Below are 22,945 nucleotides of genomic sequence, written 5' to 3'. Positions count from 1 at the left end.
GTCTTCATGTTTGCCTCACCCCGACACTAAATTTAGCGCTGCAGCTCTGGATGCTTTAACGTGTGATGTAAAAATAGCAAGGAGGAAAGTTTGCTCACTGCACAGCAGATATACAAGTCAGACTGAGTGTAAGCTAATAAAAGTTAACAGCAGAAACAGACTGAAGACAGACAGACACAGAGAGAAGGAGACAGGCAGTCAAGCAGAGAGACAGACAGGCACGCTCAAAGCTACTGTAGATATTAGAGGCAGACAGGCACAGAGGCAGAGACAGACAGACAGAGGACAGTTTGCACATACTGCAGTCCTCTTTAATGTAAAGAGTTATTGGTCACAGTGTGGGATGTAAACAGACAGACTGTAAGAGAGAGACATCAGGTAAGTCTGGATTCGATAAGTGATTAAGTTAAAACTGAAAATTTAACCCGTCGGTATTGTTTTTTTTTTTGTTTTTTTTAATGTAACACCTCAAAAAGTTGCTGGAATCCTTGAAAGGCGTAGCCTTTTTTGTGTTTGTTTTGAAGGAAGTTAGGACTGTCTTTGTGCTAAACTAGATTCGGCTAAACTCTCTGGGGGGGACTGCTATTATGTGATAGCCAAGGTCATGTGACAGATGAGGGTAGCCCTAGATTATGCTGAAGGGGAACTCAGCTGATTTTACACATCAAAGTGTGTTAACAGGTTTTTGGGGAGGTCTACTCTATATGTGATAAACTAGTATAAGGGGTCGTTTACATGGCAAGGGTTCTTGCATGTATCATCAAACTTTTTTTTGCGGTTTGGCCTTTTGTACGCACAACAATTTTGGCATTTATGGGGGCCTGAAAAGACTAACTTTTGAAACCAGGTTCCAGAGGGTCATCTTTTCAAAACGCATCCCCTTCTGTCATTAAAACTGTCAATGCGCAGATCCTGTGAGAAAGGTGTGATTCCAGCTGCATTAAACTCTAATCTTATTGTTCATGTTTTCACCAGTCATTCTGCTGTTTTGTGCTGCAAAACAAGCAAAGAAAAATGCTGTTATGGCCTCTTTATGTTTATGTTTTAATTAAATATCTAAATGTACGTATATGCTCAATGCTTATTTTTACCAGTGGAATCGAAAATGGTAGCCTGCTGAAAATTGATATTTTTCAAGGTAGTGTATCAAAGTAGATGTTCCATTAAATGTTGTTGACAACACTGCTGCTAACGCACCCAAATACACGTCCAAACTGTCTGTAGTTGAGTTGAATTGCTGGTAACGTAGGCGTCATATTTTGACAAAGGAAGCGAATGTTTGGAAATAAAGACATCTTTAGTTTAGTAGTTTTAGAATATTTCATGCTGAAATTCTAACTCTATCAAACTACCGCCAATGGACAACTTAGCAACTATGGTAGCAGTCTTTCTGCTAAGCTAAGCTAAACTCATTTTTGGATTTCTGGGCTGCACACACAGAAATCAGAAATTAAAGCTTTTAAGAAAGGAACATTAAAATATACAAAAAGAAGCTTGTTGATTGACTTTTCCATGTTCAGGTAAAAAGATGAATATAAATTTGATTTCTTCATCCAGTAAAGAGAAAGGTCTGGGCATGTTCGGCTTAGGTCAGGTTTAGCTCAGCCCAGTTTAGAGGGAAAAGGCTAACTTGCTCCAACAAAGCAGAAAACCCAAAACCATCATTATGTTTGAAAGATTGTGTATCCCAGGGGAAAAAAGATAACCTTGTGTCCATAGCTTTAAGAAATTCTTAAGATGTTGAGGTCACTGTTATTTGATTCTCAACAGTTTTCTTCAGGGACTTCTAATACCATCATGTGCAGCAGCCCGAGGCCTGAGCTCATTCCCTTATTTGAGTCATGGATATTTGGATAAGTCTGCGTCATTATCAGCACAGACACTGCTAAATCCTAGGGCCCATCTTCCAGACAGATGGAGATTGAAGTCTATGACCTCTATTTCACACCGTTCTACAACACCTGTGATTCTATGGCTCATCCATAGTACAATAGGTGTTTCACAGGTGTTTTTGCATATTTTTCAACATATAAACTATAGACCATATCTCCAATTTTTAGATTGATTTCCATTAAAATCACTTCATTTCCTTAATTCAATCAGTTGCCTTAAACATACCAAAGACCATCCATTAAAATCAATGTCACATAATCATCTGGGTGCTGGGTGTGTTTTATTGTTGTGTTTAACCCTTTAAACCCTGAGCAAATTGGTTTGATTTCTTTTAAAAAGAGAAAGCAACAATTAAATGGCCCAAAAACTGTACTTTACTATATTTTTCTGTGGCATAATTTTAAATATGAAATTAATATAATTGAGTTAGTTTTCTGGACATCCCTGGTTTTTGGTTAAATAACTTTCAAATAATCCTCCCCTCTTTTTAAAACATTTTTTAGGCCATTTCTTGTCACCTTTTACAATGTTTTTGCAACTTGTGGGATGTCTTTTGCCAGGTTTTTCATTGCCTTTCCCCCCACGTTTTCAAATAAATAGCTTGTGAAAGGCTCCCAAAAGCAGCACAAGAAAACAGATCAAGATCAGATGTCAATCAAGGTTACAAGGGGTTAATCCTTTGAAACCAGGATCATCATCAGTTTTCTTGCTCTGCATTCAGATGCCTTTCACAAACAATTTGACCCTTAAACTCTGAGAAAATTGTTTTGATTTCTTTATACATATATATATATATATATATATATATATATATATATATATATATATATATATATGGGGAAAAAAGGCAATGGCCAACTTGACAAAAAACGTCCCACAAATTGCAAGAAATTAGTAAAAAGTGACAAGAAAATTAGTTTTAAAAAGGGGGAGTATCATCAGAAAATTTTCCAAATAATACAGACAAATGATAGTGATCATTATATAATTTTATAATTAAAATTAGATTACAAAAAGAAAATATTTTAAGATATATAACATAAACACAGACACACACACAATACATTTTTTTCAGATCTTTTTAGGTCATCTTCTTGTTTTGTTTTTTGCATTTTACTTTTTACTTTTTACTTTTTACTTTTTATTTCTTATTTTCAGGTAATTTTTTTAAACATTTTTTTTTTTTTTAAATTCTGATTCTTGGGCCATGTCTTGTTAAGTTGCATGTTGCTTTCTCACCATGTCTTTGAAAGAAATCAAACCAATTAACTCAGGTTTCAAACGGTCAGCCATATCATAGTGTTAAATACTGACAAATCGTCATTTTTAAATCTTACACCCATCAGTAGAAGCAGTTAGTGCATGTATAGACTCAGTGCAGTGGTGTTGTCTTGTTGTTGCTGACCCATGTGTAATTATAGAGTGACGTCTGTCGAGTTCTGTCACAGTTTGACCAGTCAGTCTTCAACAAGACACTACACTGAGAACTGGGCCAAAACATAGCTGAGACATACATATGCAGTATCTGTCGCTGTATTGCAGGTATGTAGGAATACTGGACCTACTGAATTCTGCATCTTTATTCTTCATATTCCATCTGTCTCTGTGCTCTATATACTGTATGCTGACTAAGAATATGGGAGGGAAAGAGCAACAGGAAGAAGATTTTGTCCTGAACTGGATTTGTAGCAAAAGTGGTCTCATATAATGTAATATTAGTTATATACTTAGACCAGAGAAAAATCCCAATTTTCTTTATTTTCTAGCATCTTAAATAATAATGTTTAGGGGCCATAATTATGATATACAAAGAACATTTGCTGTATGCTATGACAAGCAACCACACACCGGTGTCATTAAAAAATAATGTAATTATAAACATATCACTGTATTTACTGCTTGTGTGTATCTCTTAGGCAACATGATGTTGTCAAAAAAGGGGGAGCAGAGGACGTTCAGCAACAGCTTGCTGAGAGACCAATGGGAGAAGAAAGCTCAGACCATCGCAGACCAGAACAAACAGGAGGCTGAATGGAGGGAGAAAAGTAACCACAAAATGTGAGAATATCTAATGTTAAATCTAAAGTTTTTACAGCGAATAAAATAGCATCATTACAAAATCATTCTTTCATTTCTAAGTTGATTTCATTTATTTTTGTATTTGTTTTTTTTTAATCTGCAGATCATTCTCAAAGTGGAATTATCACTGGTCACTGGTTTCCGCTGGAGACTTCAAGAAGCTCACCAGCGAGGCAGATGAAGCGTTGAAAAACAAATCAAAAATCAAGTTCAAAATTGTTCCCCCTCCTCCTGTAGCCAAACCGGAGCCTGCTCCTCCTCCACCTCTTCCCAGGAGGAAAGCTTCAACCAAACCACAAAGGGCTAAACGTAAAGTGGAAGTGGATGTTTTCAGCCTGTGCTGGAAAGACTCGTGGCAGAGCCTGAAGCCTCCAAAATACCTCTACCTCAAGGCCAAAGAGACAAAAAATAGAATTCTGGGATTCACGACCATTGAGCTGCCTGACAACAGGAAGTACAAACCAGAGGGGTTCAGAGCAGAGGCTGAAACGGTGTCTCCTGCTGAAAAGTGGAGTTACTCCTGGAAACAGGTACTGAGATCAACACTAAAACCCAGACCATAGAGTAATTTTGGTCATCTTTTGGGCAAAGTTTGCTAGCTAGGGGAGTGAATACATTTACTAAGTTTTAGGGTTATATTGCTTTGCTATACCCAAGTTCCGATGTCATTTAAGTATGCGGTCAGACAGAATCGGTCCTGTGCTGAACAGCGTCAAGTAGTAATGCTGCCGGTAACCATGTATTATAAGGAGCGCAAGTGCGCTTATAGGGCAGGCAGATAGGAAAATGGATGGTCCCACAAACAAGTGACTTTTGGGTTGGAGGAGCATCCAACACTTAATGTTGACTTTTTAAGGCGGTAAGGCCAAAGGCCAAATTATGAAATCGAGTGTTTTATTTCAGTTTTCCTGTGACAGATTCAATACTATCTATAGATATAGACTTCTCCTCAGAATAACATTCCAAGAAGCATGGCGATGGATGCTCGAAACATTACCAGGTTTATTTCTATTGCTGCCACGGCACTAGCCGTCATTATTTCCAATCCAAGGCAACGTAGGCGCGTTATGTGAGCGATAATGGAAAGGCATGCCCGTTATACATGGGAGCGGCCACATATGAGGGAGGTGATAGTCCATGATTTCACAGAGGAATTGTGGATTTAAAACTTCCGGATGATCCACTCAACTTTTGAAAAGTTATGTGATGCAATAACAGCTCTTGTAGCTCCTGCTGCATCATGAGGGAGCCAGTTCCTACTGACAAGCACATAGCCATAACATCATGTGACCTAGAATAGCCAAAAAGTGTTTCCATTGCAGTTTTGCAAATTATGGCTTTTTCGAATCGCCTGAAATACCGCGGAGCATAAAAACTTTTTTCCGATAAATGGGAATTTGACTTTCCATTGAGCATATTTGATATTTGCAATGTCATTTTCCGCAATTTTAAGGGGTTATTGGAAACCTGCCTACTAGCTGACTCATCCATGAGCTTTCCAGATCACAAGAGAAGAGAGTACTGTGGGACAGGTGCAAAGTGACCAATGACCACTTTGCTAACCATCTTTTGTCATCACTGTTCTTGTCTCCAGGCGAAGAGTCCCGCCCAGTTGGAGCGCACCGAGGAGAAACAGTTCCAGTGGGAGGTTTTGTTTGAAAGAAAACAGATTTGCAAACCTGACATACAAACATTTACTCTTCCTGTCTGGTTTGGCACTTGGAAGATCATGAACTTTGCCTTCAGACAGGAGAAAAAATACTGGGACTGTATCTGGCCTGATTATGAACTAAACATCAGCGACAAGTTGGAAGAATTACGACAGCTAGAGGAACAGGTAGGGATCAATTATTATTTTCTTGATGTCTTTTGCTTTTTCGGCCATATAGAGGTAGACAGATAATATTGACACAGAGATACAGAATGTCATGTCATGTTGTTGTGCTCCACAAACAGGAGGAGCCCGAAGACTGGGAGGATTCATGGAAACTGTCTGGGGCTGAACTTGAACCAGAAGACACCACAGACGAGGAGACGGCAACAGAAAGCCCCTACAGCACTGAAACCACAGCAGTGATAAATGATGTGTTCCTGCCTGACTGGGATAACTCCTGGCTGCTCTCTGCTGCTCCTCCACAGGAAGAGGAGGAACGCCAGAGGAACTGGCGCTCCTGCTGGGGATACAGGCAGCAGATCAGGTGGGTTGGAGGAGCATCCAACACTTAATGTTAAGCACCTTTTAGACATCAACCCTGTTCCATTAATCTGATGGCAGTTTTCACATGTCTGAATAAGCATTCAGGTCACATTAACATAAAGACTGCAGTAGGATGAGGTTTAATATGAAGAAAGAGAGAAAGCGAGTGAGAGATGTATGTTTGTTCCCAGGATTTTCATGAGCTATGGAGGAGGTGGTCCCCAACGCAATATAGACTGCAGGCAACAGGAGCACAAATAAGTCATTTTTAATTCAAAGTTAAAGCAGGAAAAAGCCATTCTGATGACAAGACTGAACTGGAATGAACCCAAATGCACAACACCAAATATCAAAAGTCAAAAAACACTTTATTATAAAAGGCAGCAAAAAGTCTCTACAAAAACAGATGCAAAACACAAAATCACTCCGAAGAAGAAAAGTAACAAAGTGTCAACAAAAATTCACTCAAATGAGGTTGCAGGAAAACTAGAGATCAACAAAGTATCAACAAAAATTCACACAAACGAGGTAACAGGAAAACTTCAGTCAAAAAAAGTATCAAAACAAAAATAGGTTTCAAACCCAAACAATACAAAAACTTGAGCAACAACAAGACTTGAGGCATGAATACAGCGCTGGTTCACTGGCTGACGAGACAAGACGAACTGGCACAGGACAAAGGGTGACGCAGACTATATATACACAAGATAAGGGGAAACAGGTGGAGATAATCAGGGCAGGCCGACAATCACAATGGCGGGAAAACACACAAAGGGAGGAAGTAAGGTGACCGAGAGGAGAGTTAGGATTTCAAAATAAAACAGGAAATCACAAGACAACATAGACACAAGACAAAAAAACAACTTAACATAATTTCCTTGACATGACATCTGATCATTTATCAAAATCAATGATCAAACAAAGACTAAGCTAAAAACAAGGACAACCCTTTTAAACCTGAGCTAACTAGCTTGACTATTTTCAAAAACACGGAAAAAAAGGCAATGAGCAACTGAAGAAGGAATTACCCCCAAATTAGCAAGAAATTACTAAAAAGTTACAAGAAAATTGCCAAAAAAATAGAAAAGAAGTGAATGAAATAAACAAGGAAATAATCTGGGGGGAAAGTGCAATTATACAATGAGATATACAGTATATTCATATTTTGAGTACTACTAGTATTGTAGGCTGGAGGAAATGCTAACCGTTTATCAGGTGTTTTTCTCTTCTGTTGCAATTTGCTTGATTGATACCTCCCTAACCCTTCTGTTTATGTGTATCTGTTAACTTATTCAGTCATCACTATTTGTGCATGTGCAGAGCCTATAATTTGCAAAGTAACTAATAACTGTGACTTTTAATAAGATGTAGTAAAGTAACCTGACAAAATTTTAAGTCCATTACTCCTACATAGGTCTCTTGTCTTTGGCACTCAGTAACAATTCCATTTGTTCTTACTAAAGATATAAATCTTTAAAAATGCTTTGTTGTTTTGGACATGGGATTTCTCAATAAAAATAAACAAAAAATAGAATATAATGAGCAATATTTTTTTAACTCCATTTCCCCCTGTGGCTGAAGGATAACGTTGAAATCTAAAGTTTACACAGTCAAGTTTGAACTTTGGTGCTCAAAATAGAACTCTAACTATGACTCTATCCACAGGTGGTGCAAGGCCTCAGTGGCGTCCCATCTCCGACACAGCGCCATGCTGACCAGGAAACATGAAGCCACAAACGTCCTCCTCACATCACAGCTGGACGATGAGATCCCCAATAGTGCAGAGTGGACGGAGGCCTGGAGGATTCCTAAAGGATTCATTGAACCAGAGGAGGACGAACTGGGTGAGACGCAGGAGGAAGAAGAAATTGAGGCGATGATAGACAACACAAAGGGGGAGGAGAAGGAGGATGAAGAGGGAGTGGAAAAGGAGGAAGATGTAGAGGTGGATGATGATGAGGAGGAGGAGGATGAAGGAGTAGATGAAGAGGAGGAGAAGGATGATGTTGAGGAAAATGAGGACGAAGTAAACAAGGAGGAAAGGGAAATAGAAGTACTCAAGGAAACAGTAAATAACAAGAAGAATAATGAAGAAGATAAGGAGGAGGATGAAGGAGTAGATGAGCAGGAGGAAGATGAAGAAGTTGAAAATGAGGAGAAGGACGAAGAAAAACAGGAGGAGGAGCAGAACAGAGCAGTAAACAAGAGGGAGGAGGAGGGCAAAGATGAAGATGAACAGGAGGAAAGCGAGGGAAAAGATGAAGAGGAGGAAGATGAAGAATTTTATGATAGCAAGGCAGAGGAGGAGGAGAAGCAGGAGAAAGAAGAAAAGGAGAAGAATGTTGATGATGAAATGCATATAGAGGAGGATGTAGATGAGGATGAGGAGGATGAGGAGGAAGAAACTAAGGATGGGGACAATGAAGTATACAAGGAGGAGAACAACAAGAGCACAGACCAAAATGGTGGAGAAAATGAAGAGGAGGACAAAGAGTCAGATGAGGAGGAAAAAGAAAAGGAGGATGAGGAAGAAGAAGTAGATGATGAGGAGGAAAAAGACATAGAAGAGTCAGACAAAGAAGAGAAAGAAGTAGATAAGGACAAGAAAGACAAGGACGAAGAACTAGATGAGAAGGACAAAGACAGTGAGGTGAAGAATGAGGAAGTAGATGAGGAAGCAGATGAGGAGGAAGATAGTTTTGATACAGCGGAGGAAGAGGAAGAAGAAGAAGAAGAGGATGAAGAGGACAAAAAAGTAGACGATAAGGAGGATGAAGAAGTAGATGAGGAGGAGGATGAAAATGAGGAGGAGGATGAAGACGAGGAGAAGGATGAAGAGGACAAAAGAGTAGACAGCGAGGTAAAAGATGAGGTAGATGAGAAGGAGGAGGAGGAAGACGAGGAAGATGAGGAGAAGGAGGAGGAGGAGGAGGAAGAGGAGGAGGAGGAGGAGGAGGAGGAGGAGGAGAAAACTGACAAAGAAGATGCTGACGTAGAGGAGATGACAGTCGAAGCAGAGGAGGATATTGACCTTGAGGAGGTAGACAAGAAAGAGAAGGACAACAAAGTAAAAAAGAAACGAGTCAAATGCAAACCTGACGCCCCACTCCATCTTCAGTTCCACAAACTGCACGCCTCCTTCTCCTCCTGGAAGGAGTCATGGATGGTGGCGATAGCTCACAGAGTAGGATATGAAGAGGAGGAGGAGGACGAAGACAGTGAGGTGGAGATGGAGGAGTGGCTGGCTTGGAAAGAGTCATGGAGGATTTGTCGCTTTAAGAAGCTGGATGACGACGAGGTAGTGTGTTTCTCCACCGAGCACCGGAGTCAGAGATACATGGGACTGATGCATGAAGAAGACGGTATGCCAGAAAGTGAATGGACTAACAGCTGGAAGATGACCAAGAATACAGCAAAGGATGGAGATGCTGAGGAAGAAGAAGAGGAAGAAGAAGAAGAAGAAGAAGAAGAAGAAGAAGAAGAAGAAGAAGAAGAAGAGGAAGGGGAGGAGGAAGAAGAAGACGAAGAGGAAAGCTGAAATTTTCTGATAACTCAGACATTTTCCGTGAGGAAGATAAAGGCTGGGTATGGACTGATGAGTCGTCTCAAACCTCGAGCATGATTTCACTTCCATGAAGATTGTATCATGGTCCTAACACACCATGCGATGGTCTATCAGCTGTCTGTCGATGTTTGGCCATCTGTTGCCTTAGTCTTTACGGTGTGTACCACATTGTTTGCCCTCTGTGGCTTTTTTTCAGCCCATTTAGCATGCTCAATAAGTGTCAGAGACAGCGTTGCTCATCTGTGAATAAAATCACTTCGATTACTGGAGCAACCAAGGGAAGAAACGGATGTGAGGAATTTAAACAAAGGGCTAAAGTCAAGAGGGAGTGAGGTCAATACAAATCTGTTATCTAAGGTAAAATTTGTTTTCTTGAGCCACTGAACTCTTTTGCAGCAATGTTTCCTGGTGGTTTGTGGTGTTGTTCATTGGCTCACTGTAAATATGCTTTGTTCTTTCAACATTGGATTGTGTTGTTAATGAGCTACCTTGCAAACTAGCATCATCATCATCATCATCTGGCTTCCATTTTTTGAATGATCATTACGGACAACTGCCATCTACTGGTATGGAGGGTTTTTCCTCTCACGCAGGTGCAGATAGAGTTGCCACCCGTCCCGTTTTTGCCATTTTTTCCCAGAATTGTTCTCTTTTTTAACCAGCTGTCCTGAGAAAATAAAAATCTCGGGACACAATTTGTCCCGCTTTTGGGGGAAAATGCAAAAACCTTATTTGATTTCCTTCGTTCTGTAGGGGGTAATGGGAGGAGAGACAACTGATGAAAAAAGAGAAGGAGCAAATATATGCAAGCCACCACAAAAAAAAACGATATACTAGTTATAATCCTGAATGGGCGACACTGTCAGAGTTTGAATGGGTACGGCCGACCCAGGGAGACAATTTTTCTGCCGCATGCGTTTTGTGTCCAACGAAAAACACCATAAAATATGAAGGGAAAACGTATTGGAAAACCACGCAAAAACTAAAAAGCATCAAGCTGTGGTATCAAACAAACAGAAACAGGCAGCCATTGCAACTTTTATAACCAAATAAGGTTCACCAGAAGAAGACAAGATTGCAGCGGCAAAGCTTACCAGTGTGTACAATGGAGTGAAACACGGCCACAGCTACTTATCAGAGAATTGTGGCAATAAAGTGTGAAGATCTTCAGTGATTCTACTATTGCCACAAAAATGTCATGTGGAAGAACAAAAAGTGAGGCTTCAGTTGAAAATGTCCTAGCTCTTTACAGCCAGGAGCATTTAGCCACAGAACTGCAAGATGTCCTATGTCCGAATTTTATGTTCATTTGGTCAGTCTGAACTAGTAATAGTGGCCGAGCCCTCCGCCCCAAACATTTGGTCAGTGTCCTTTTTTTTCACATATCCAAGATGGCAACCCTAGGTGCAGAACGTAACTTTTTGGCTTTTGTCGCTGCTGTAGGTTTGGTGTGTCTGGGCCTTTCAGGCAAGGTTCTTGTACCCTTGTTAGGACTAGTGTTGGACAAGTTACTTGAAAATTACCCTCTGAAAACAGTTACATAATGTCACATTTACGTTACTCAGCAGCAAAAGTAATGCGTTATATAACTTGTTACTTTACCTTTATTACTAAGCTTGGCTCCATCATGTCATCAGACTTAATAACCCCAAACCCTCTTCATCCACAATCTGCGTCTTTTGTAGTTAACATGATGCATGTAATAAATGTTAGAAATAGAAAATGAGACATGGTGCTTTAACACAAGTAGGGAGTTCTACACTTTGAGGGGTTTACTGAAAATCCATCAGCAATCTAGGCCTCTGTGACAGCACAGACCCCCGACCTCAGCTGCATGGTGCTCTCACTTTTAGTGTCACCTCTGAATAAGGTAATAGGGCTAAAATCTTGGCTTGTTTATGAACTGTATGACTTTCTGACTACTCAGATTTTTGGGGGTTTTTTTTGGCTATGTTGAGATCTCAAGATATCAGCAATTATTGCTGCCAATTTGGTGGTTACAATGTACCATAGCTAATAGATCCAATCAGGCTGTTCTCAGTCACTGTTCATACTCATACTTATGAAAAGTATTTATTCATTCATTCATTTTCTGTAACCGCTTGTCCTCGTGAGGGTCGCGGGGGGGCTGGAGTCACTTATGAAAAGTAATGCACTATAATTCATATATAACTTATGTAATCATGAGCCAGGAGGGGTAGGAGTGGTAGTCAGGTGACATGCTATAGCTTGCGGTCGGGGTGGTTATTGGGTCAAACAAACACAGGACTTTGACCCAGGAGGCCACCGTTTGTGTCCCATGTAAAACCAAAAGTCAATGTTGACTTATCTTAAGTTACGTCCATCTCATCGAGACATCATGTCATCATGTCAGATTAAATACGTAACATGACGCCAACAAACCATGACTCTTTTTCAAAACCTGACCTAACCATTTGGGGCACAAATTCATAAGATATCATATGAACAGTAGTATGAGGACACATTGAGCCAATAGCCAGAGCCACAAACATAAAGCCCGAGCTGTAGTGAACTACAATTTCTCTTTAACTTTTGACAACTACTTTTGCAAGGACTAAACAATGTCTTGGAATAAATTCAAATTAATGTGTTGTATTAGCACTAATGATACCAGCCCTAGAGGTCACCTACTTAACCCCCTTAACATGATGCTGAAAAGCAGAAAATATTTACACATCAGGCTTTTTATTCCAGTTGCTTTGTGTTCTTAGAAGTCAAATGCCAAACATTTTATGCACTCATAGCCCGTGCTGAAAACACAACCTCATGAGTTCCACTCGAGGGCAGCAATACTTATAAGACTGTTAAATGTGTAAATGATAAGCTATCAGGATAAGGGGTAAAACAAGAAAACAATAACGCACAAGGAGGTGTCCTGACATAAATATCTGTCTTGTCTCCATGTGGTCTAGTCCCTTTTTTTCTCTTCACCACTGTGGCTGATTCCCGTCCTCTGTCACACAATGTAATACTGTCCTTTGTGACTGAAAAGCTAATGTCTGAACTTAAGAAACACGTTCTGCCACAGGTCAACATGACTTAAAGCATGTTTGCTGAACATGTTAAGGGTTACATACAGCAGTTTCTAACATGAGGTAGTGACAGTGTGGGAATATGAAGCACTTTAAGAAGAATGCATCTAAATATATAGGAAGTGTAATGTGTGAAAATGTTGGTATAGACATTAAAGACAATGCAGAAATCGGTCTTAACAGTTTGTATAAAGCTGTGTACTGCATTGTTGTAAGAAGAAGTGTGTTAGAAGATAATTTATAAATATTTAACTTCATTTATTAAAGTTGTGAATTTATCAAGTGAAAGTCTGGTAGCCAAATGTTTAAAGAAGCAGGTCATATTTTTCCTCTTACCTGTAGGCTTATATCAGGGGACTGCCTATTGTTTTGACTGTTCCAACTAATTCCAAAACCCCAATTTTTTTTTTTGGTGCACTGAGCAAAACATGCTAGTTCCATTATATTGAAGAGAAGGTAAACATCTCTGCAGCCAATATGTCCATCACTCAGCAACCCCTGCACACACAAAAAAACTGTTATATCAAATGGCGCTGCAGATAAGAGGAAAAATATGCATTTTTTTTTTTTATTTTGAGATGAGCTGTGCCTTTAACATTGAACAAAGTTGGGTTAAAGAAACAATTCAACATTTTGGATGCACTTTTGAATATTCTGTCTGACACTGAGATGACAAGATAAAGTGCATTAATTATGGAGTTGCAGTCATGTTAAATGGTTGTGAGTTAAAATGATCAATGCTGCATTATGTTTAAAGCAACGGGTAAATAAAATCCAGATTGAAAATTGGCGAAGTGATCCTTTATCTTTTCCACTGTCACAGTTGTATTTTATATATCAGCCACCAGATGGAGACACAGAATCACTGTGGTCCTTCTCAGCCTGCAGCTTTGTGCAGAGTTTCTCTTCAGTCACTGTGTAGTATGACAGTGAAATTTCACAGAATGGAAACAGGAGATATATAACCTTAAGGCTATTGTAAAATATCTTTAATTTTAGCCATTTAAAAAAACAAAAAGATTATGAGAACAGACTGTAATTTTAATCTAAATGTTTTAAATTTGAGTGTATTAATTTGAAGGAATGTGTTTCATTTCAGACTTCAATGTGTGTTTCTTTGTGTGTTGTGTAGAATGATACATGTTTCCATAAAGATTCCTTCTTGTTCTATTAATTAGAGATGTAGTTTGCAGTTATCACAGCGAGCAGACACATGCGCCTCTGGATGACAAAACTATGTTAACAAACGCTTGAGGTAGGTGGGTTTCCATTACAGATTTGTGAAAAACTTAAACAATGTTTTCGAAATGTCCATAAAACACATTTTCGATACAATTTTGTTTCCACTGATGTTCAACTTCTCTTGCTATGTTATGCAACTTCTCCTCTGGCCATAACAATCCAAGGAGCATGGTGATGGATATTCAAAACATTAGCAGTTTTATTTCTATTGCAGCCACCACACTAGCCATCATTATTTATAATCCAAGGCCACGAAGGCGTGTTAGGGAGTGACAATGGAAAGACAAGGTCCTTATACGTACGTGGTAGTAGCCATGTATGAGAGATTTCTGGGAGGTAATATTCCATGATGCCACAGAGGAATTGTGTACAGTTATGTGATGCGATTACACTTCTTGTAGCTCCTGCTGCATCGTGAGGAAGCCAGTTCCTACTGACAAGCACATAGCCATAGCATCATGTGACCTAAAACAGCCAAAAAAATTGTTTACACTGCAGTCTTGTGAAATATGGCTGTTTTGAATTACCTGAAATACCACCTCATGTGAGTGTAAACACTTTTTTTGTAACAAATGGGAGTTGTTTACAATTTCAATTTGTGCAATTTAATGGAAACCCAATAAGGACTCAGCATTAATGTAGCTGGTTACACTGTTGCTGTGTCGCTTGTAGTGTGAATGAAGCTTTAGGGGCCATGACCACCAGCAGGCAGGAGGAAGCCTCCCCATGTGTCTCTTTGCATCATCATATGAAGATAAAGTTGTGCTTTCTTTCATATATCTGCATCTTCCTCTCCGCTTCGGTGTCCTGCAGCAGTCTGACAGCTTTCACATGCAGATTTCCTCTTGTGTTCAGATCAGGTTCTCCCTCCTGCTGCTCCCTCTCCTGCTGTGTATTAGCATGAGATCAGACTGCATTGTGATGCTGCGCACATTACAAAATACCCATTTCCACCTCTGATTGGGCCTCTGTTCTTAAAGCAGGGAGAGATTAACCACAGCTGAGAGGAGGGGGAGGGCCTCTCTCTATGTCTTACTCCAAAACCCAAAGAAGAAGGATCCAGGCAAACAGAATAAAAATAAAACAGTAACAAAAATTGCAAGAAAAAATAAAAACATGTTCTTAACTCTCTCCATTAAAAAGAATGGGTCCCTTTTCTCCCCAAGAAAGAAATCTGACAATCTGTTGATGATCCGACCTTAATAAATATATGCAAAGAACGAGACAAACAGATGACAGAAACATGACTTCTGTATGATTTACTGCACTTCTTAAAACTTTTTAAAAAATGTAATAATGCAGCTTAGATTATATTATAAATCTCTGGTGAAATTCATTTCTGCTGGAGAAGGACCGAATATTTTGTTAATTTATGGATGTATTTATTTAGTTAATAAAAGAATACAGAGACAAATGCAGGAATCAGCCCGTAAAAAATGATGCATTCATTTTAATTATACATATTTTTTTTTGGTAACAGGTGAGAGAGTTAAGGGAGGAAATAAGGCAAATGCAAAGGAATATTTGTATTACACTGCATAGTGTTAAATTATATGTAGCAATTTGGCCACGTACAATTAAAAAAAGAAGATTTACAAAAAGGTTGTTATCTGCATCGGAGAAGGAGAAACGAGCTCCTCAGAGGTGGATGTTCTGTGAGCAGCCGGGTCATTACCATGTGAAGGCAGGACTGGATGGGCGAGTGAGGTTACTCTATACATGTGTATGCAGAGAGAGGGGAGGGGGGTGAGAGAGACAGAGCATAGAGGAGAGGGGGAGGTGCGAGGTGAGAAACAGGGAGAGGGGAGAAGGGAAATTTTCCTCACCAAAAAGACCATGACCAGAAGAAAAATCTGGAGAGGATTCCATTTTTTTTCATAAATCACAGACTGTGAAATGTGACGTATTATAAATGAGGAGATAATTGGACTTTTATTATTTCTTATTTTATTTACGGCATTAATGGAAAGGAGCATTGGACACATACGTATTGTCTGCTATTAAGCTTTTTGTCCCCTTGCTCTTAAAAATGTCACTTCATTTTCAGTCTTCGTACCTACTGAAAAAAAAACATACATGGCTTTCATAGGAAAGAAACATATTTTTTATAAAAATTAGCTGTGATTTTTATAGACCACAGTTAAAGCTGAAACATTTTCTGACCTTAATCCTCAGGGACTGTCAGGCAAATTGTACACACTTTTCATTTTTTTTTTAATAATTTGGCTGTGTTCATGCATATGGCATGCATTTTGCCAAGATTGTGTGTGTTTGTTTAATTTTGGAATTTCCAGCTCAGCTCCTACAATAGGTCTAATATACAATGAGGAAACAAAAGTCTTACATTCAGACTGTTTAGTGCAAAAAATGCTCCATTGAAACCCATTCAAAGTGAGATTTTTGATCCTACAGCCATCAAAGCATAAAAACATGCATTATATTATTTCTGGGTGTCATTCGGGGCTTTTGTCTTGGAATTTGTCATAAAAAAAGAAAACAATTAAACAACTTTGCGTGTAGAACATTGATAATAATACACTTCTCTGTTTTTTCCCATCAAAACATGGTGGCATCAAAACAAAGACCTGGTATTTTAGGGTTAAAATTCTGAAAATTAATGAATATTAAGCAGGATGATTAGGACTAATGTTGGATAAAAAGATAGACCATGAAAGTAGAAAGTGATCTTAATGTATAATATCTGTAACAGATTAATTTTGGAGAGAGCATGTTGTGCTCAGAGCGATATGAGCATCTTTAACATTAAAATGTGGAATTTCCGTTCTTGTTGATTGCGCGTGAATTCGTCAGACAGACGGAAACAGAGAGCCGTCGGGAGTGGGCGGGGCTTCCGGAACCGCTGTATGAGACACACCTGAAGCAGAGAGGAGACAACACAGGAGACAGACCGGGGACTGAGAACATTCACACTGAAACAAGTGATTTTTTGTCTCTCTTTTTTTGCGTTTGTATTTTTCCAACCGAGAGGCTTTTTTTTTCGTTTGTTAAACTCGGTGGCGGAATAAGAAGTGAAGCGACCCCGGACCGGAACTTAATTATTGGACACCTTTTAAATTTTGGAAACGGCAAACACTGACGAAAATCCATTTTTATTGTTTTGGACATATTTTTGAGATGCAATTTCTACTTGTTCTTGTCTGGGGAAAGTGTTTTATTTGAATTTATCCAGTTTGATCATTTCTGCGACTTGGATTTACTGTGAGGACGTGCTGTGGATTAGTTTGAGATGAGCTGGACGCAGTTGCTCAGGTGAGACCAAGAGAAACTTGTGAATATATTTACACAAACGAAAACTTTGTTCGTTTTTAGAATGTGATAGTTTTCCTTGGGTTTTTTTTCCATTTTTTAAAAATATGTTTTAACGTGTGTTTTTTTTTTTAATTTTATTTTTTATAAATATTTGCAGGATGGTTGTGTGTGCAGTGAGCTGTCTCCGCTGTGCAACTGCTCTGCCTGCTGCAGGTTTGTGAAACACTTTCATATCACTCACGTTGAGTTTAGTGCAGATTTACTTTGTTCATGAGAATTTTTTTTCTTTATTTTTGTAAGCATACACTCTATAACATCAGGCTACCAGACTGGTCCGTAAAGTTAAATAAATGAAATACAATATAAATAAATAATATAAGTCCAACATATTCCGGCGGCGTGATTCTTTAATAAAACATGGGAAGAATGCAATGAGCACCAAAAATGAGCAAGAAATTAATAAAAAGTACAAAAAGATTACCTGAAAATTAGTAAAATAAAAAGGAAAACAAGAAATAAATAAAAAGGGAATGACTTAGAAAAAATGCTTTAAAATGTAAAAAAAAAAAAAATTCTACATAATTTTAAACTGGAGAAGATTTCCTGAAAATTATGAAAAAGCCAAGCCAAACATACAAAAAAAATTAAAAATAAATAAAATAAAGTCAAACAATAACAAACAGGTAGAATCTGCTTTACCACGATGGCTGTTCTCACCAGCATGAAAAAAATACATTTATGTGTTTGTTTATTTTATTTTGTTTAGTCTTGATAGTAAAGGCTGCTGTAACAGAAACACCGTCTTTAGCAAACCACTAAAGTTAAGACAATTTAAAAACTCAAATTAATTCAGAAATAAACATTAAATTTATAGTCAGTCATTGTCTCTGTCACATCATCAGATCACCAGTTTCTGTTTCGGTTTTTGAGTAAACTGACCCAAACAGCAAAATAATAAACACACAAAAACTGAGCGTAGAGAATAATAACATCGACAACTACAGATTATAGATACTCAACATTTCTCAATTTTTCAAATTAAGACTATATAGTTTTATGCTTTTGGATATATTTTTCATCACATTTCAACCTGATGTTCGCCACAGTGGATTACAAACTGTACAGAAATGGAAATATACAAAACATCATTTTGATTTCAAAAGCACAGCATTACAGTTGTGAATGAATGAATGACCAAAATATAGAGAAATGCTGATCAAGTTTTTGTGGATAAAATCTGACCCTGCTGTTTTATTTTTATTCTGAAGGCTGTGAGGGAGACGAGTGCAGCAGAAGCCAGATCTCCACTTCATCCTCCTCCTCTTCTTCTTCTTCTCTATCACCCCCTTTATCTTCCTCTGTGGTGGCGAAATCCCCACAGCCCTCCCAGGACTTCCTGGGCCAGTTTACCCAGGTGAACTCACCAAACAGCGGGGACCGTAAACACCGTGACGCCAGCGCCGTCCTGCCCTTCATTGGCCTCACGGGCAGTAAGTTCACACTCCACCTCTGTGTGCACAGATGGAGACAGAAAGCTTCGAAAAACTAACGAAGACATGAATGAATTAGAGACAGTTCACAATCAATTAAAAACAAAAAACAAAAAACATTTACCTTAGTAATTATGCTACTTATGCCCAAATTCTGTAAAGAATATTATGATAATAATTAATTAACCTAAAAATGTAACTAGAAATTTGAAAATTACTTCATAAGAACTTGATTTCCTTTGGATCAGTATTCACCCCTTATGTAAAAAAAAAAAATGCAGTATATCTTAAAGGCAGAAAATATTTCTTATGCAAAATACTATATTGCAAGGGTGCATTCACATATACACAAAAAAACACATACACAAAACATACACACACATACACAAAAAAGGATCGTATGTGAAAATAAAATGTTGTAAAAAACAGTGAAAAAAGATCTTTAAAAAATAAAGTGATTCATATATTTAAAAAATGTGAAATCAAGAAGTGGAGACAACAAAATCCAAAACATGGGAAAAGTTAAAAAAATTTAAAAACAACATATAGTTCTCTCTTTTTGAAATAATAAAAAAGTTTAAGCATTTAAAATTTAAATAAATTGTATTAAAATTCTTAGCAATAGCAAGCTTATTTCCAGTCTCAGTCTCTTAGAATAAAACTCGTAAAATAAGAAGTAGGGACAGACTGACAGAGGACGCAGTGTGTCAGTTTTAGCATTTTTATGTTATTTTCAGATGTTTGTTCAGACTCTCAATGTTTGTCTGCTGATGTGAAGCAGAGGACAGGAATGTGCTGCCAGATGGAGACTCTGGTTTATCTCACAGATACAGGCACAGAGAGGCTCAACATGAGGTCTGAGGCCCCTGCAGAGGCCCTCAGCTGGTCTCACAGGGACCTCTGGGAAGTAATAGACACAATCAGTAACAACAAATGACATCTTTAATTCACTCAGTGGCTTTCTGAACAGTTTTACAGAATGCATTACAGGTGTCAAAGTAAATGGAAGGATAAATAAAAAATCATTGACAATGTAAAGAAATGGGGGAAATAAGGAACAGTAACATAATAATAAAAAATAATGACAGAGCTGAGGGACCCTTATGTAACCTTTTGACCTTTGACATCACTGCTGTTGGTTGATCGTACATAATACATGTCTGAAATATGGAAGTTTCCAAGAGTTTGTTGCAAAAGGAAACATTTTTGGGGAAGTTTACTGTGAAGGAAACAGATTTAGACAGTTTGTCAGTTGCAACTCTAAAATGTAATCTTTTTTTTTCGTGCAGGTGCTGAGCAGAGTCGCAGCTGCTGTAGAAATGGAGGAACGTGCATCCTGGGCAGCTTCTGCGCTTGCCCGCCGTTCTTCACGGGGAGGAGCTGCGAGTACGACCAGCGCATCGGTAATGGCCAGAACACAACACAATAAAACACTCCCTCAAACTAGCAGTTAATTGTTTCTTTAGTTAGTCATGCGTCTTGTGTGTGTCTGCAGGAGCTGCGGTAAGATTCCTCACGGCGAGTGGGTTCGGAAAGGATGCTCCTACTGTCGCTGTGGTTACGGCGTCATGCACTGCTTCCCCCACGTCTTCCATAAAGACTGCGGTAAGAGCACACCAGGGGATACCTGTCACCTTCATATTTTTTCAAACTTTCTCGAAACTTAAAGCAGTGTTAATGGATTGGCAACTTTTTAACTGCAATTTTGTGCATTGGGTGTGTAAGGGGTACTTATCCATTGACAGTATATTAAAAACAGTGACCTATTTTACTAAAAACAAGTTATTTTACCCCTTTAAGTTTGATTTGATTTCTTTCAAAAGAATTAAAAAACAAACAAAAAGCCCAGTAAAACATTTACAAGACAATTACCTGCAAATAAGCACAAAAAATTAAAATCAAAATGGCCGTAAAAATCTTGCAAGAAATTAGAATATTGTTATTTTTTCAAAAGCACGGAAAAGTGTGCATACATTTTTAAAAATATTTATAATAATCATAATTGTATATTTAAAATTATTTTACAGAATTATCATTTTAAGCACTTCCTTTTTTGTTTGACTTTTTTCAAAAGAAAAGTTTCAGGTAATTTCTTGTACTTTTTTAAAAAACTTTTTTTTGCCAATTTTTTTCTCAAGTTTGTCAATGCCTTTTCCCATATTTTAAAAAGAAATCAAGCCAATTTGCTAAGGCTTTAAAGAGTTAAAAAATAATTATTAGGTTTTGTCTTTCAATTTGTGGGATATTTCTTGGTCATTTTCTTTTTTTCCCCACATTTACAAACAAAACCAAAAACAGTTTGCGCAGGTTTTAAAGGAGTAGATTCTGCTCTGTTAAACTCATTTTCATGGTGCATTAATGGACGTACACAGACCGAGTCTGTGTTCATTCAGTCCTGTGACAGTCGAGTATCTCTATGTTAGTTAGTAGTTTTCCATTCTGTCCTTCCTCCAACTGCAATATTTTTCAGCTGAATGAACAACAGAGAAGGTGTAGACGACGCCGGCAGTCAGTCTGTTCCAAAACTGCATCGTTCACTCTTTTCATACCAAACAAGATAACGACCCAGCTGTTCTCAGGAAACTCCCACAGAGTGTAAACACACCTTTAAATGACCCCCCTCCCCCCATTTGCTCATTTACAGTTCAGAGCTTTTATTCCAAAATGCTAAACAACCCCATCCCACAATAACAGCACAAAACTTCAAACTGCAAAATCATTTGTTCACCACGGAATTTATTTTTGATGGGGGAACCAGGATGATGCTAATTTCTGCACATCAGCCTGCAAAAGGCCCCGGCATCCCTGGAGCACTCTATTGAGGGAGAGTGAAATGTCACTGAAGCAAAAGGAAATTAAAAAATAGTTTAGATTATAAAAAGCCTTCTATACATATTATGTGTATTTAACTGATAGAGTGTGGAGTGTTGAAAATCAAACATAGTAAAAAAAATATGATAAACACCCCAATAAATGTAACCAAAATGTATTGAGACATAAAACTTAATATATAATAAATATAACAAAAGTGAAATGCTGACTTTAAAAGAGAAAAAATTTTTTTTTTTTTTCTTCCCAGATGACTCAGAGGAGGTGCACTGGTATCATTCATCAGCTGTCAGGACAGTTCAGCCTAGCTGCTTCCTGTATGTGACGCTGCTTCTCCCCCTGCTTCTCCTCCTCTGATATTTATTTATGTTTTTAATGACGAAGAAGAGGAGTTGATGTGAAACACTGAGCTGTGGACAGTACAACATTTCTCAAGCTGCCTCTTCAAGACTAATTTCTGTATCCAACCCATTTCAATTTTATGAGCTTTTTAAAGAAAATTTGTAATTATCTAAATGCTGCTGCAGGGGAGGTGTGAAATATTGTTGGAAAACTGGAAATCAGGAGAAGACATTGTCCTTGTAAGTGTTGTTAAAAACACATTATCTGGATTTTAAACTCGCAGTTTGAATGATGGGGTTTATGCGGACCTTTTGCTGTGTCATGGTTTGTGGGGACCCTCTGATGGGTCATGCTTTATGGGGACCTTCTGCTGTGTCATAATTTAAGGGGACCTCCAGTAGGTTTTCTGCACTAAACCGTGCTGTTTGGGCACCAGCACCTCTTGAATGGACTCCAACATACCACTGGACAAATTTTAACATTTTCAAGAATTCAGGAAACTCTTAAGTTGACTAATCAGTTTCTTTAAGGAAAACAATCAGTTGGTGTAACTTCTTACCATCTTTACACATACATTTGCTTGTTGCCTCTTTTCAGACGTTTGAAGTGAATCAGGAGTTTAACAGTGAACAAAACAGCAACTGAAGCTCAAACACTTCTGTGTAAAACTTTTCCTTCCAGTGGAAGGTCACCTGTGTCTGTGGTGTACGTGAAGGAAGCTGTACATAAGATTTTTTATTAAACAGTATGTTTTTTCTGTTATTTTAGGCTCTGTAGCTTAATATGATTTTTGATTGTAAAGAACACAAGAGTTTATGCACCTAACTTCTTTTGTTTGCACAAACTAAACTCATGTGACAATTTGTACCTTGAATATAAACGTATTGATTATGTATTTACAAAATTGTTCTGTTGCACAAGTTTTGTGTTGTGAGAAATGTTATAGTTGGAAAAACATGTTTACATCATTAAAACAAATACAACA

At 38.2% G+C, this 22,945-nt stretch overlaps 2 protein-coding genes across 2 annotated transcripts; both read left to right on the top strand.

Annotated features, from left to right (window-relative positions):
• Window positions 1–147: 147 nt before the first annotated feature.
• LOC121960056 (trichohyalin-like) lies at window positions 148–16,908 on the top strand. The gene is made up of 8 exons (XM_042509653.1): window positions 148–378; window positions 3,810–3,951; window positions 4,076–4,502; window positions 5,567–5,809; window positions 5,929–6,170; window positions 7,835–9,041; window positions 9,288–9,531; window positions 16,841–16,908. Exons 2-8 carry the CDS (start codon window positions 3,815–3,817, stop codon window positions 16,906–16,908), a joined length of 2,568 nt encoding a protein of 855 aa, XP_042365587.1. The 5' UTR covers window positions 148–378; window positions 3,810–3,814.
• A 7-nt stretch (window positions 16,909–16,915) lies between these two features.
• LOC121960040 (cryptic protein-like) lies at window positions 16,916–22,945 on the top strand. The gene is made up of 6 exons (XM_042509633.1): window positions 16,916–17,299; window positions 17,457–17,512; window positions 18,568–18,789; window positions 20,079–20,192; window positions 20,260–20,394; window positions 21,869–22,945. Exons 1-6 carry the CDS (start codon window positions 17,277–17,279, stop codon window positions 21,973–21,975), a joined length of 657 nt encoding a protein of 218 aa, XP_042365567.1. The 5' UTR covers window positions 16,916–17,276; the 3' UTR covers window positions 21,976–22,945.

This window comes from Plectropomus leopardus, chromosome 20, assembly GCF_008729295.1.
Source record: "Plectropomus leopardus isolate mb chromosome 20, YSFRI_Pleo_2.0, whole genome shotgun sequence".
Taxonomy (NCBI): Eukaryota; Metazoa; Chordata; class Actinopteri; order Perciformes; family Serranidae; genus Plectropomus; species Plectropomus leopardus.
Note: the sequence above shows the minus strand (reverse complement) of the source record. Positions and strands in the feature narration are given on the sequence as shown.